Here is a 13,442-nt window from a genome sequence, read left to right on the forward strand (position 1 = left end):
TAGTGAGTTGCTGGACTTTGCGTTACGACATAATTTTTTCCAATTTAATAATACCTTTTATCAACAGATCAGAGGTACTAGTATGGGAGCACCGTGGGCTCCAGCCTATGCATGTTTGCATCTAGGTTTTTGGGAGGAGCAGGTCGTTTTCAGATCAACAAGGTTCCGTGTTAATGTCCAGATGTGGTTAAGATACATAGACGATGTGTTCCTCGTATGGAGAGGAACATCAGAGGAATTAAAACTTTTTATGGAGGAGTTAAATCAAAATCCCTTTAACATTAGACTCACGTATGTGTTTGATGAAAGGTGTATTTCCTTCCTGGACTTGGAAATTAGACTTGAGAACGGAAGACTCCTCACAAAAACATTTAGGAAACCTACTGCTGCCAATACTTTACTAGAGGCCAGAAGCTATCATCCACGTTCACTGATTTCAGGAATTCCAGTGGGACAGTTTCTGAGATGTCGGAGAAATTGTTCGAACATTCATGACTTTAGGATGGAAGCACAGGATCTCTATAGAAGATTTAGGGAACGGGGATACTCTCACTCTCAAATCAGAAAAGCTCGGAGACGGGCATATCAAACTGACTGTAAGGATTTATTATCTCCTAAAAAGGAGGAGAAGGTCAAATTAAGTGAGCAACCTGTTAGAATGATAACTCAGTTTGGAGCCCAATGGCAAGCGGTAAAACAAATATTAGAAAAACATTGGAAGATCTTAACTCAATGTCCCAAATTGAATAAAATTGTAGGTGAGCGCCCCCAAATGGTAGCAAGAAGAGCACCAAATCTTGGTGACCTCCTTATTCATTCTGACTATCAACCATTAAAACAGACAACATGGTTAAAATTACGTACTAAAGGGATGTTTAAATGTGGAAAATGTCAAATCTGTAAATATGTGGATCGTACAGACTCTTTTTTTGATTCAAGGAATAGCACTCATTATAAAATTCAAAGCCTTATAAATTGTTCTACAGTGAGAGTACTATACATTTTGACTTGTCCCTGCAAGAAGATGTATATTGGTAAGACCAAAAGACAACTTAAAGTACGAATAGGTGAACATTTCAGAGATATTTGATCTAATGACCCTGAAAGTTATCTTGCCCAGCACTATGCTAAATCTCATGGAGGTAAATTGGATGGTACAAAAGTGAAAGGTTTCTATGCACTGCATTTTCCTCAAAGGAGAGGTGATTTTGACAGAGAACTGTTAAAAAAGGAGAAATATTGGATATATAAACTTGATACATTGTACCCTAAGGGGTTAAATGTGGAATGTGATCTCCAAGTATTTTTGGATAAATAGATCTGTATGGATATATTTTCTTATATTGCCACATGTTGGTTAATCTGTGGTTACTCCTCACTCCTGTTAATGGCTGGACAAAGTGTTAATGGAATTATTGAGGATAATATGTTAAGTAAATAATTAAGGTAAACCTTCTCTGGGGAGATATTTAATGACCTGATGGTACACATTGGAATATAGGTCTAGAAATGTAGAAGGGTTTAATTTTTGAATCATTTTCCCCTCCTTTGAGATTAAATGTACACTAATAAGTGGTTAATTTGAAGTTTAGGAACCCTGGGTAAAATAACCCATAGAGGGATTTGTTAATTAACATCGCCATCTTGTGGTGGTTTTGCGGTAATTGTGACTGTGTTCCTGTGCATCTTTGACCTAATTAATATATTTGAAGACTTTTTCATTAATACTGCCATCTTCTGGTGAAAGTGTGGTAATTTTCAATTGAATATAATTTTTGTTTTCTACTTTTGGGTGCATTGCTGCAATTGTCAAGTCTTTCCTCTCTCTGATATTTCCAGCCACCTCTCTTTTTAATTTTAATTTAACTATGACCAGCGGTTGTGCTAAGTATTTAGCCTTTTTCTTCCATTGGGGATAACTGCAATGTAATTTTTGCATAAGTGGGTGGGTCTTAATCCACTATAAATAGAGGGTTGAAATGCAGGAATCCCATTGGTCCTGACGAAGCTGAGTGAGATACGCCCATCGGCGAAACGCGTTGACGTCATACGTCAGATACGTCACTTCCGGTCATGCGCACTAGGTGGAACGCACGCTGACCTACAAGGAGGTAGCCATCTTCACATGCTATGAGGCATGCTTAGGCGGCACAGGCGCCATGGAGAGGTCGGAACCCGCGGTATGTCGGCTGATGTAAGCGGTGGTTCCCTGGTTCCATATAGCAGTACGTTTTGAAGGGCAGTACTCATGAAGGATATCCTTTTTCTTTCCTACTACCCATTGCACAGGTGGTGAGTGGACTGTTACAGGACATTAGATTAAAGGTCCCTTGTGACCTATATGGCATTAACGACCATTATAGAGTGAAAGCTCTTACAGTGACTTCCCTCATATTGTTTGTCTCACTACAGGATGGGGACATCATGGTGTTTTCTATAGGAAACAAGGCATGCCACATATATTTCAACGGGCGGAGGAGCCGCTGGGCTTTATCTTGTTTTCAACAAAAAGTGATGTGTAGTCCACATGCTGTGGTGAAGAAATCACTTAAAGCAGTGTTCTGCTACTTGCATCTGTTTCTCCATCCAGGCGACAATTGGGGCGTTATTTACATCTAAGAGTCCTAAGAATCAGTCATTTATATTACAGATGAATGGGCCCCAACCACACGTGCCGGCATGGGACTGTACTGTATTTCATATGTGATATCCTTTTGCTGCCTAACATAGGCTTATGGCTTTGCCTCTCTTTTGACGCACACTGTGCTCGCTGCATTGCATACATGTGATATTTCATACCTTTGGTATAATTTTTGGGAATTCCCTTCTATGGGATAGAACCTATATGGTTATGACACAGGTCTTTATATTCATTACATGTGACACTGTATACCTATGGTATAGTTTTTGTGTACACCTCCTTCGGGAAGTGTTAACCTATGTGCCAGTGCTGCAAAGACTTTAGACTTCTTGTGGTCATTGTCTTTGCAGCACATCTATTCAGACCGGTTTTGGTGTTATTTTATATGGTTTTAGGTCTGTGTGTATTGTCTCATACTGAGGTGATGGTAAACCAGGGCGATTGCCCATATGTCAAATATTTATATGTAATAAAGCATAATTTTTGGAAATTTTTCTGAGTATCACATTCTGTTCATAATGTAGCCGCTTTCCTGTGAATTCCTTTTCACAAACCCTTCTTTTTTGTATGCCTTTTTGGGCAACTGAATGGAAGCCATATATTGAGTGATACAGTAATTTATTTTGTAACCTCTTAAAAACTATCTTTAGTCAACCCTTCTTCCACTGCCCTGTGTGCCCTATGAAAGCAGCTTCCCTTTGACTGGTATGCCAGTCACCTTTTTTTTTTTAATGCATCTGCTGCACTGACCTCACTGACTTAGTGAGTTGGCATATTTCTATGGTTTCAACCATTTTACCTCTTTATTAGCAATAAAAACTGACTGGGGTTTTAATCCTACTCCACTGTATCCATCCCACTGGATACTACATCATGATTTAAAATACAGAAAGATTTCATAAGATAAATACCACATGCAACATTTTAGAAGAGTTTTTTAATGAATGGCAAAAAAAAATGTTTGAAAAACACTAAGGGGTACTGCAGTTCTTAAAGCGGTACTGCTTGTGAATCAAGGTTATAACCCAGAATTCTCAACTAAACAGGTTGAGAGGCTCCAGAGGGTTTGCTTAATGCAGAGGAAACTGGCTTTTCAGTTTGCTCATTTGTTTGTAAAGTCCATTTTGGGACCTGGAGCTTTGAGATTTCAAGGTGATTTGGGAGGGATGAAGGCGCTGCTAGCTGTGTACACAGAGCCATTTAGAAAAGTCTGCAGAAGACAGCTGTGAGCCTGAAGTGGAAGGCCAGAGTGGCAGAATTGTATGTACAAGCCAGGAGGCTAAATATCTGTGTTTGGAAGAGTAAAATACTGAAAACCCTTGTGAGGGAAATCTAGGGTTTAGGACTTATGGAACTTTCTTTTAAAGAAAATTGGGCAAAAATGGCCCTTAAAAAAAAAATTGAGTGGCTGTGTACTTTAAAGCTCTACCCTTGATGCTAGTTCTCACAATACACACACACAGTACTGTGCAAATGTTTTAGGCATGTGTGTAGAAATGTTGTAAAGTAAGAATGTTTTCAGAAATATATATTTTTATGATTTATTTTTATCAATTTAAAAAATGAAAAGTGAGAGGACAGAAGAAAAACCTAAATCAAAATTTGGTATTTTGGCTTCAGACAGCATCAATTCTTACACTTGCACAAAGTTAGGCATGTTGTAGGCTTAGAGTCAAGTGTATGATTAACCAATTATTCCAATCAGGTGCTAATGATCATCAATTTCATATGTCGGTTGAAACGCAGGCATTAACTGACCTGGCTGTATAGGAGTCTGAAAACTGGGCAAGAACAGCCAAACTCTGCTACTAAGGTGAGGTTGTGGCAGACAGTTTAATGTCACGGGTCATATACCATGGTGTGACTGAGCACAGCATCAAGACACAAGGTACTGCACACAGTAGTTTATACTGCATCAGTAACATTTTTCCCAGGCAAAGATTTCAAAGCAGACTGGGGTTTCAAGATATGCTGTTCAATCTCTTCTAAAGAACAAAGAAACAGGCAATGTTGAGGACAATAGACACAGTGGTGAGCCAAGGAACTTAATGCAGCAGATGAAGGACACATTATGCTTACTTCCCTTCAACATTGGAGGATGTCCAGCAGTGCCATCAGCACGAAACTGGCAGAAACCAGTGGGACCCAGGTACACCCATCTTCTGACCAGAGAGGTCTGGCCAGAAGTGCTCTTCATGGAAGAATTGTGGCTAAAAAGTCATATCACCTATGTGGAAACAAGGCTAAATGACTCAATTATGCATGAAAACATTGGAACTGTGCTGCAGAAATATGGCAGCAAAGTGCTCTGGACTGATGAGTTAAAACTTTAAATATTTGGCTGTAACAGGAGGCAGGGTGTTCACACCAAATATTGATTAGGATTTCTCTTTTGTTCATTTACTTTCCATTTTGTTAAATTATAAAAAATAAGCTATTTCTGAAATCATTATATATACGGGTCTCAGTACTAAATAGTAACATAATGCTCCCCATAAAACATATGCCAAACCTGAAAGTTGGAATGAGACAAAATATTGAATGCTTAAATTACCTTTTATTGACAAGCAAGCATTCTGGCTTGAGTCAGTACACCTGCAGGGTCTACTTATGTGCAGGTACAGTAGTACGCATTGACAGAATCATTCCAGTTTTCAAACAGTCCATTGCACTGAAGGAACGGTTATTTCATTTCTGCCCGACTTACTCCACAATTTCAGGGTGCAGCAGTTGGCCACAACCATAGAGAAAATCTTTTTACCCCATCCAGATGGCATTTGGGGGAAGTCATCTCTATTCTTGACACCAAGGTAGGCCCCTTCACAGGACTGATCAAAGTACAGTACATGTTGTGTTCAAACATGCGAGAACAGAGCTTCTCCCCTGCGCCATTCAAAGATCAGAGCATGCAGGGCATTGAGCCAGGAAACCATCAAAGAACAGAGGCAGCAGAAGTACAGAAAACAGCATGTTCATGACGACAGATGGTGTGAGTCCCGTAGACCACCCATCCTCTCAGCTATTTATATATTTAAGATATACTTGAGGAAACCCAGCAAGGCTGTGCTGATATTGATGTTTTTTCAGGTGACAAAATGCCTTGATTATAGCTAGGACAGTAAATATATGCAATGTAGGTGCAGGTACACTCAGGTGTGTCAATTCCCAGTACGTGTTTTTCTAAGAGTTTAGATGCAGCCTCTTGTGTTTGAGAATCTCAGTGGGGGTCAGGGAGAAGTCCTTGTCACATACATCACAGTGATATTTCTTGTGTAGAGAAGTCAGTGAAGAGGGCTTCATTCCTTGTTCTTCAGTCTCTGTAGAAGAACAATATTAATACAGTTAAAATGGTTCTAAAGGGTAAACGTGTTTTACCTTAATGCATTCCCTGCTTTATGCTAAAAGCATTTTGCTACTTACTGTGCACTTCCCCCCCTATGTAAATACTTCCCTGAGCTCTGTATCGATCCAGCGCTGTGCCCATCTATCGTTCTTCTCTCCTCTCTCCCTGCTCTCACAAGCTTGGCTGACAGCAGTGGGAGCCATTGTCAGTCAAATCCCGTTAGTAAAGAGCGGGAGGCGGGGCTGAGCTGCTCTGTGTGTGTCAATAGACGCACACAGTCTGGCTCAGAATTCAGCCCGCACATTTGCCCCATAGGAAGCACCTGCTATAGAGGCAGACATAAACGAGGAAGAGCCAAGACTGATGGTGATGGCAGGGGCCCCAGAAGAAGAGGATAGGGGCTGTCCTGTACAATATCATTGCACAAAGCAGGTCAGTATAAAATGTTTATTATTTTACTTTTTAAAGCACTTTAACAATTTTCAGTGTAACGTACATATGTGGACATTGTCAAGTCCTGTCTAGCGATGAAATATAGCCAATATAGCATGCATGTCTTTAGGATTACAGTGTGGCCAGAAGAAACTGTCACCTCTGCCCAAGCAAAATATATGTTCAGTTTTGATCATATGTTATCGCAGGGGTTGTCAGCAGCTTTTAAGGAGCCAGGTAGCATGAGGTTTCATGGAAACAAAATATAAGACTCTGAATCTATCCAGTGTACTTTTCCGAAAGACTAGGGTAACCAACAATTACAAGGAAAATTATAAATGGTACCAGGACAGTAATTTCTTTTTTTTAAGATTTTGAACCTGAACTCCAGGCAGATGTAAAAGGCAAAAATTATGCAGCGCTGTATTCATTAATACATCATAAAAGTGGAATTATTCATGTCTTGTCCCCAGCACTGCGATGTCCCAGCATGTACCTGAATCTGACTCTTGCAGTTTCCTGTACAGCAGGGCTCTGACTGGAAGAGGGAAAAGAAGCCCAAGAAGTGAATCAGTTGTGCTTCAGTGCGTATGTGCTAACAAGAGACATGCTGGTTGGAGGAGAAAGCAAACGGACAGGAACAACCATAATTTGGGCTTAAAGTGTTACTAAACCCAGGACCCTGTATTCGCTATATCTGGTCTCCCACAGTACACAGAACATGGAAGTGCAATTATTTTAGTAAATATAAACTGCAAAATACCTTTTCTCATCAGCAGTTAGAGAAGTCTTGTGACTTCTATCAGTGTTCAGCAGAGCACATCAAAGCTTATAGGAGGAGTTTTCATTCTGCTCTAGGAGGATGCAGAACCCCTGGCCTCTGTCTGGACAGTGCTGATTGGCCCTGTGCTGATCACATGCACTCTCCCAAGAAAAAAAAAGCTTTCTAGCAATACACACCAAATAAAGCATATGGTGTGGAGTCATTCTGCAAATGCCCAATCAGGAGATAAGAGGGGGGGCACTGGAAGGAGGGGAGGATCAGAGAAGTCAGGATCAAACAGCCTTTTTACACAATGCAGAGGATTAACCCCTTAGGTTCCACAGTGAGTATAACAAGCATGCTTTACTGCATATACAAACTGATTTTACTGTTATGGATTTAGTAACACTTTAAGAATGGGCTGGAGCTACTGTCAGAAAAAATGCAATATGCAATTGGTCCCCTTGAGGATTAATTAAAAATTAAAAATATGAGAGTTCTTTTTTACATGAAGCCTGTCACTTAAAAAAAGATGATAAATACTTACCTTTTCAGTAAGCAGTATATTAAATTATACTTCTCTTTCTGAACTACAACCACCACTGCTATCCAACGCTTCCAGAGTTGTGTCAGATGTGTGTCCCTTGCTGCGTGCTGTGGTTCCTTCCACCAAACCCCAACAACAACCCCCTACTGTGTCCTGTAGTAAACTAGGGGTCAATAGGAGGAGCTGTAGCATGCGGCAAAGAACACATATCTGACACATCCCCAGAAGTGTTGGATAGTAGTGGTGGCCATACCTCAAAAACCTTTAACCTAATGCCTTTTGCAAGGGTAAGTATTCCTTTTCTTCTTTTACAGGGTTATTCTTGTATCAATTCTGCAAGCTAACATCAGGGTCACTCCTTTACCATTTCTTCGCTCTTCCACCATGCTGTTTATCTGCTGGGAGTGAAGAAAATGCTCCTAGGTTTGAAAAAGCATGTGATTAACCCCGTGTGACAACGCAAGTGCTTAACGATTGACCCAGTGCTGTCACAAGGAGTGTCCAAAAGGAGCTTACACAAGGCTGCTTTCCTTCACTTTTGATAACTTAGGAAAACCATGGAGGAACAAAGGAAAGGTGAGTATGGGCTGATGGGGGGCACTGAAATAAGCCTGCAGCTTTGACTCTTAAATTCTCTGCTAGCAAGTTTTTCTCAAAGGTCTTTGTGTCTCTACCACTTCAGAGAAATTACCAAAACAAAAGGTGTCACTCCCATGTATCAGGATTTTATATATACAAGTGTACCTCGTTTTACGAATTTAATGTGTTCTCCGGGACGTTTCGTATTGCGAAACATTTGTAAACTGAAACGTGGTTTCCCATAGGAATGCATTGAAAACCAATTAATCTGTTCCAGAGGTCAGAAAAAAGTAAAAAAAAAAGTTGCTGTCACTATAGGACAGTGCTGGTTTTTAAATGTAATTACCGGCTTTTTTTTTTAATCACTATAGCTCAGAGAATCAGCTGGTACTTTCCCCCCAGCTAAAAGAGAGAAAGTTTCCTTTTAGTTTATTTCCCCAAGTTAAAAGAAACAATGTTTCCTTTTAGTTTGTTTTCGGAGATAAAAGAAACAAAGTATCCTTTAGCTCCAGGGAAAGTGACAGCTAATTCTGTGAGCTATAGTGAAGAAAAAAAAAGCCGGCAATTGCATTTAAAAATTGGAACTGACATACACTTCGTATCGCACAAACAATTCATTAAAAATTTGTCAACAGAGGCATTATTTTCATTCGTAAACTAAAAATTATGTTAACCGAGGCAAACCTGTGTGTGTGTGTGTGATGTATATATATATATATATATATATATATATATATACACACACATACATATACACACACTGTATATATTCTCAACATTCTCAGATGACTGTGACACAAACACTTGGCATTGGGATGGACACAGCAGTTGCATAGAGTCCGAAAGCTTGAAGGGAAGATATCAGAGTGTGTTTCAACAGTTGTGAAAACTGAAACTCTATTATATACTACTACTACTGATTTTCCAATGTTAACTTACCAGTTTTCTCTTCTTCTATACAGCTGTTCTGATGTGCCATGCGTTCTAAAGGTGTAAATGGCATGTATAGGCCACAGCGAGGACAGGTCCAGAATGTGCGCAAACAATCACTGTACAAATCAGCATCGCTCTGCATGAAACAAACACAGTATTTGCCACATACTGAAAACTTCATGAAAGCTGCTATATAAAAAAAATTTGATTTTATTTTTTTAAAAGAAAAAACATGAGAAGGTTATGAGCATTTAAAATGAGGGTGGCATAGTGCGGAAAGGAACAGACTGTAGAATGGGCCCATGGGCACATTTCCTGCAGAAGGCCAAAACCTGGTAACTTTTGTTTTGTACCCCTTCCTGCCTCCATTAACGTAAGCAGCAACTAATCTAAAGTAAATAGCTGCAAGAATACTAACCAATATCAAATATCTAATTTTCTAAACATGAACATTTTAAAGTGTTGGTTCAGCTTTTCAGGAAAAATGGAAAGGTGAGCACCATATACCCTTCCAATGTATTGTAACTCTGTGGATGCTGTGCCCATGCAGTCAGTGTAGCAATCCAGGGATGTGAAATCCCTGTTCTCCCCCCCTTCTCTCTGCAGTGCTTCCAGGATGGATAAGAGCTATTCTGATTGGTCAATGGTGGCACAGAGCATCACTCTGATCCATTCCAGAAGTGCTGCAGAATTAAGAGGGAGAAGAGCAGCGGTTTCAAATCCCTGGATCAACTAAGTGGGCACTGACAGCTTAACATCCACAGAGGACCGGGGAGGTTGTATGATGTTAGTTCACCTTTTCAGTTTTTCTGTTAAAGGTGAACTAACACTTAAAATATATTAAGTTGAATATAACAAATAGCTATTTCATTATAGTTACCTTTTTGTTTTACATTTACCATTCTTTTAATTTAATAACTTTGTACCTGAAATAACTCTGCAAAGGAAGAGGCAGGTTTGTTGGATTTCACTTTGGCGTGTTGCATAGTACCATACACAATGCAGCAGTCTATCTTTCTTTCTTCCCAATACCTAGAGGCACTAACCTACTTTGTTTCTTAACTTGCAGTAAAGGAGATTTTTAAAAAAAAAACATAAAAGAGCTTTAAAACAAGCCATCGCTGAGCTCTCTAGCTGAATACACTGTAATTCATTCTCTAAGATCCTCCAAGATCAAAAATCAGTTTCCAACAGCTTAGAAACACCGACGGTGTGTTTATATTAGGCTGCCACAATTCTGCTGCAACAGAAAATTAGGGGAAAGGAGCCTCTCTTGTGAACTTTGAAGATTAATTTTCCCACAATGTATACATGTACATAGTTGAAAAAGGGCTCGTATTAAAAGGCTTTTACTGGTTAATCAGGCTATGTAAAAACTTTAGTGTGCACAGGTTCATTTTAAGAGTAAAAGTGGTAAAAGGTATTTTTATTTTTGGTGTTAAACTGGTGTGTAACTTTTGGCCTAGGACCTTATTAACCTCTCCTGTGCTACATTTGGAGATACTCCTGACCTTTAAATAATTATTTATTTCCTGTTAGCTGCTGGGAAATAATACTGTAAATTATGCCCTTAGAATAAAATCCATAATTCCACAGCTCTGCATTTGGTAAGAGGAAGAAAAAGGTCCCTTTCACACAGGTGATCCAATCAGGTCAGCCTGTCAGTATTTCAGGAAGACCTAATCAGATGGTCCATGTATCCCTATGGACCAGCAGGTGTAAATGGACTTGTGGTCATTTACACCCACCTACCTCCAATCCGATCTGGTTCACTAAGAAAAAAACAGAAGGGGATCTGTTCCCCTCTGTCTAGGTGGATCAGATCAGAGGGCAGATGGGTGTAAACAGACAGCTGGTCCATTTACACCCGACTGCTCATAGAGCAGGGCAGGCATGGTCCATGTCAGCTCTGCATAAACCGAGTGGACATGGACCGGTTATCTGCCTTCTCTTGTCTGCTCAGCAAGGAATCAGTTGACAGATCGCCTACTGAGCAAAGAAGATTCTGCCCTGTGTGAAAGGCCTAAGAAATAAGCAATGATGCCTTCACCATTACCTATAAATGTAGGGAGATTGTATGTAACTATTCTAAATCTGGGTGCAAATGTCTGATGCATATCAGTATACCCACTTACCCTCAAACAGTTGTAAGTCAGGAAGTTGGTCACAGTATATCCACCTTTCACATTATCAGGCATCACATCATCATTGCCGAACACACCCTTTAAGCTGATGGTATCAGTGACTGGCTGAGGACCGACGTACAGGTTCTGCATTTCTAAAACTGCCAGGCGCCTCATACTATACCTTATCTGTCAAGGAATGTAAACACAACATGATCAGAGAACTATAGAGTCTACAAAAGGTTTATGTGATGTGATTTGATGTATTGCAGGTTTTTGCTGCTATCCAGGGCTCCATTAAAAAGATTTTCCATCACTTCTTGCCCCATTGACAGCAATTTCATCAGAGTAAGGATACATTTCTAACAACAAGGCTAGAATCCCTGTCAGCTTTTTACTGCTGACTTGTTACAGGAAGGAAATGATCCTGGGTATAGGTACTTGATCATTTTCAATCACATGTTTGGGTAGCAAGCGGCAAGGGGGAGGTCTGAAGTGTAAATACAGCTTTTTTTTTCTTGCTTTAGCACAGTATAAAACCCAAAAGCAAACATTTAATTATATTGCTGCTTACCAATTCTTAGATGTGATGACTGCATTTGTCTTCTTTTTATACTCTCTTTACCTTATTTTCACCTGGTGATCTAGCCAGTAGGTCTGTTATTTTTCAAAAGAACAAGCTCTCTTGCAGATATATCAGTTACCAAACCATTTAACACCAACAGGGGTCCTTACAATGGTCAGCCTTTATTTATGTAAAATCTTTATCTTAAAAAGGAAAAAAACTGCTGCTGTAACTGCTTATAAAGTGTGTGCTTGAGTTTGGCTTCAATATGTAGTGTATCTAAATTTGCCAATACATCTAAAATTACCCTCCTCCCAGACTGACAATGCTGCTGTCCAAAAGGTGTCCATGTGCTCATTCTAAAAGAGTGGAAGCACTCTAATACAGGCCAGATCATCAAGTGAAAACAGAGGGAAAAAACGTACAAAAATAAAACAAATGCAACCAGCACATCTAATGATTGGTAAGCTGCAATATATTACATTTTTGGGTTTGTGTTTAATACTGCTTTAGGTTAGCTACAATCCCTGCATTCTCACTGCAACTATGTAACATTAGACCTCTATGCCTGACATCTCTGCAGCAGTATCATAGTTTTGAACTAAACAGCATGCAATTATGTTAACATGGATCATGATGATATGAAGAGAGAGAGCAGAGGGATGACCTTTTCAGTCTACTGCTGCTATTTTTTCACTGCTCAGTCAGCAGGCATGGGGTGTAGAGAAGACAGCATTGTATTTATTTTACAGCAGAGTTAGAAAACCTTTGAGAGGTAGAGATCTACCCAAGGCCCTTTTTTTTTTAAGAAATTAACCAGCAAGAAAACAATAAAAAGAATGGCATGAAGAAAACCTATAAAAATCTAAATAAACAAATGTCATTGTTAAAAAAACAAAAAATCTATAAGAATGCGTATACTTACCCATTTTCATCTTGCCCCAGACCGGTCATGTGCTCTTCCCTGTGATGGCCAGCGGCGGCTGTAGAGGAGAGAGTGCTTGACAACAGTTGGTAAAACCTGGAGTGGTGGTGTCACCCATAGGCTCCTGTGTCTCAGCTGTTGTTAGTACTCCCTCTTCTCCCCTACTGGCTCACACAGATGAGATAACGTGACCAGATTGAAACAGCCTGAAAACAGGTTAGACACCATAGGTGTTAGGAGGGGAATTTTTAAGGCTAGTTAGGTTTGAGCTCAAAATTCCCTTAACACTGGCTAACATACATTTACATTGCCAGTTTAGAGTGGAATACCAGGATGATGCCTGCAGCTACAGAAATCATCCTGGTATTGGTTTTTCAGGCAGGTGAAGCTTTTTGTAAAAGCAACCCTAGTGGCTAATTAGCTGCTGGATTGCTTTTACAGGTAGCGGAAGGGGATCCCTTCCACTCCCACCGCCCTCTGGTGCCTCTATGCACTGATGGTCAGCGGTAGTGTTATTTCAAACTACCCACCCTGTTGGTGGGAAGTGACAGTTAATTAATACCTTTGTGCTGCTTTAGCAGCCAGTGGCAC

The 13,442-nt window shown here is 39.9% G+C and overlaps 2 protein-coding genes and 1 pseudogene across 4 annotated transcripts in view; 1 reads left to right on the plus strand and 2 right to left on the minus strand.

Moving 5' to 3' along the window:
• On the plus strand, nt 1-2,522 carry LOC149447882 (uncharacterized). The gene is made up of 2 exons (XM_089651913.1): nt 1-641; nt 2,413-2,522. The coding sequence occupies exons 1-2, from the start codon at nt 83-85 to the stop codon at nt 2,520-2,522; spliced, it is 669 nt and encodes a 222-aa protein (XP_089508039.1). The 5' UTR covers nt 1-82.
• A 2,656-nt stretch (nt 2,523-5,178) lies between these two features.
• LOC149447884 (syncollin pseudogene) lies at nt 5,179-5,617 on the minus strand (annotated as a pseudogene).
• The window catches only part of DHX34 (DExH-box helicase 34), a 28,974-nt gene continuing 20,710 nt past the window's right edge, over nt 5,179-13,442 (minus strand). For all 3 annotated transcript variants that reach the window (XM_089652005.1, XM_089652003.1, XM_089652004.1), the window contains 3 exons: nt 11,374-11,550; nt 9,245-9,374; nt 5,179-5,958 (listed from right to left, as the gene is read on the minus strand). In XM_089652005.1, the coding sequence (XP_089508131.1) occupies nt 5,822-5,958; nt 9,245-9,374; nt 11,374-11,550 (444 nt within the window). In that variant the 3' untranslated portion in view covers nt 5,179-5,821. The remainder of the gene's footprint in view (nt 5,959-9,244; nt 9,375-11,373; nt 11,551-13,442) is intronic.

This window comes from Staurois parvus, unplaced genomic scaffold, assembly GCF_062004578.1.
Source record: "Staurois parvus isolate SC_StPar_1 unplaced genomic scaffold, SC_StPar_1.0 ptg000668l, whole genome shotgun sequence".
NCBI lineage: Eukaryota > Metazoa > Chordata > Amphibia > Anura > Ranidae > Staurois > Staurois parvus.

Coding starts and splice junctions, on each gene's coding strand:
- LOC149447882 (XM_089651913.1), top strand. CDS start 83: ATGGGAGCACCGTGGGCTCCAGCCTATGCATGTTTGCATCTAGGTTTT. Junction 642..2,412: donor GGAGGAGAAGGTCAAATTAA/GTGAGCAACCTG, acceptor GTCTCACTACAG/GATGGGGACATCATGGTGTT.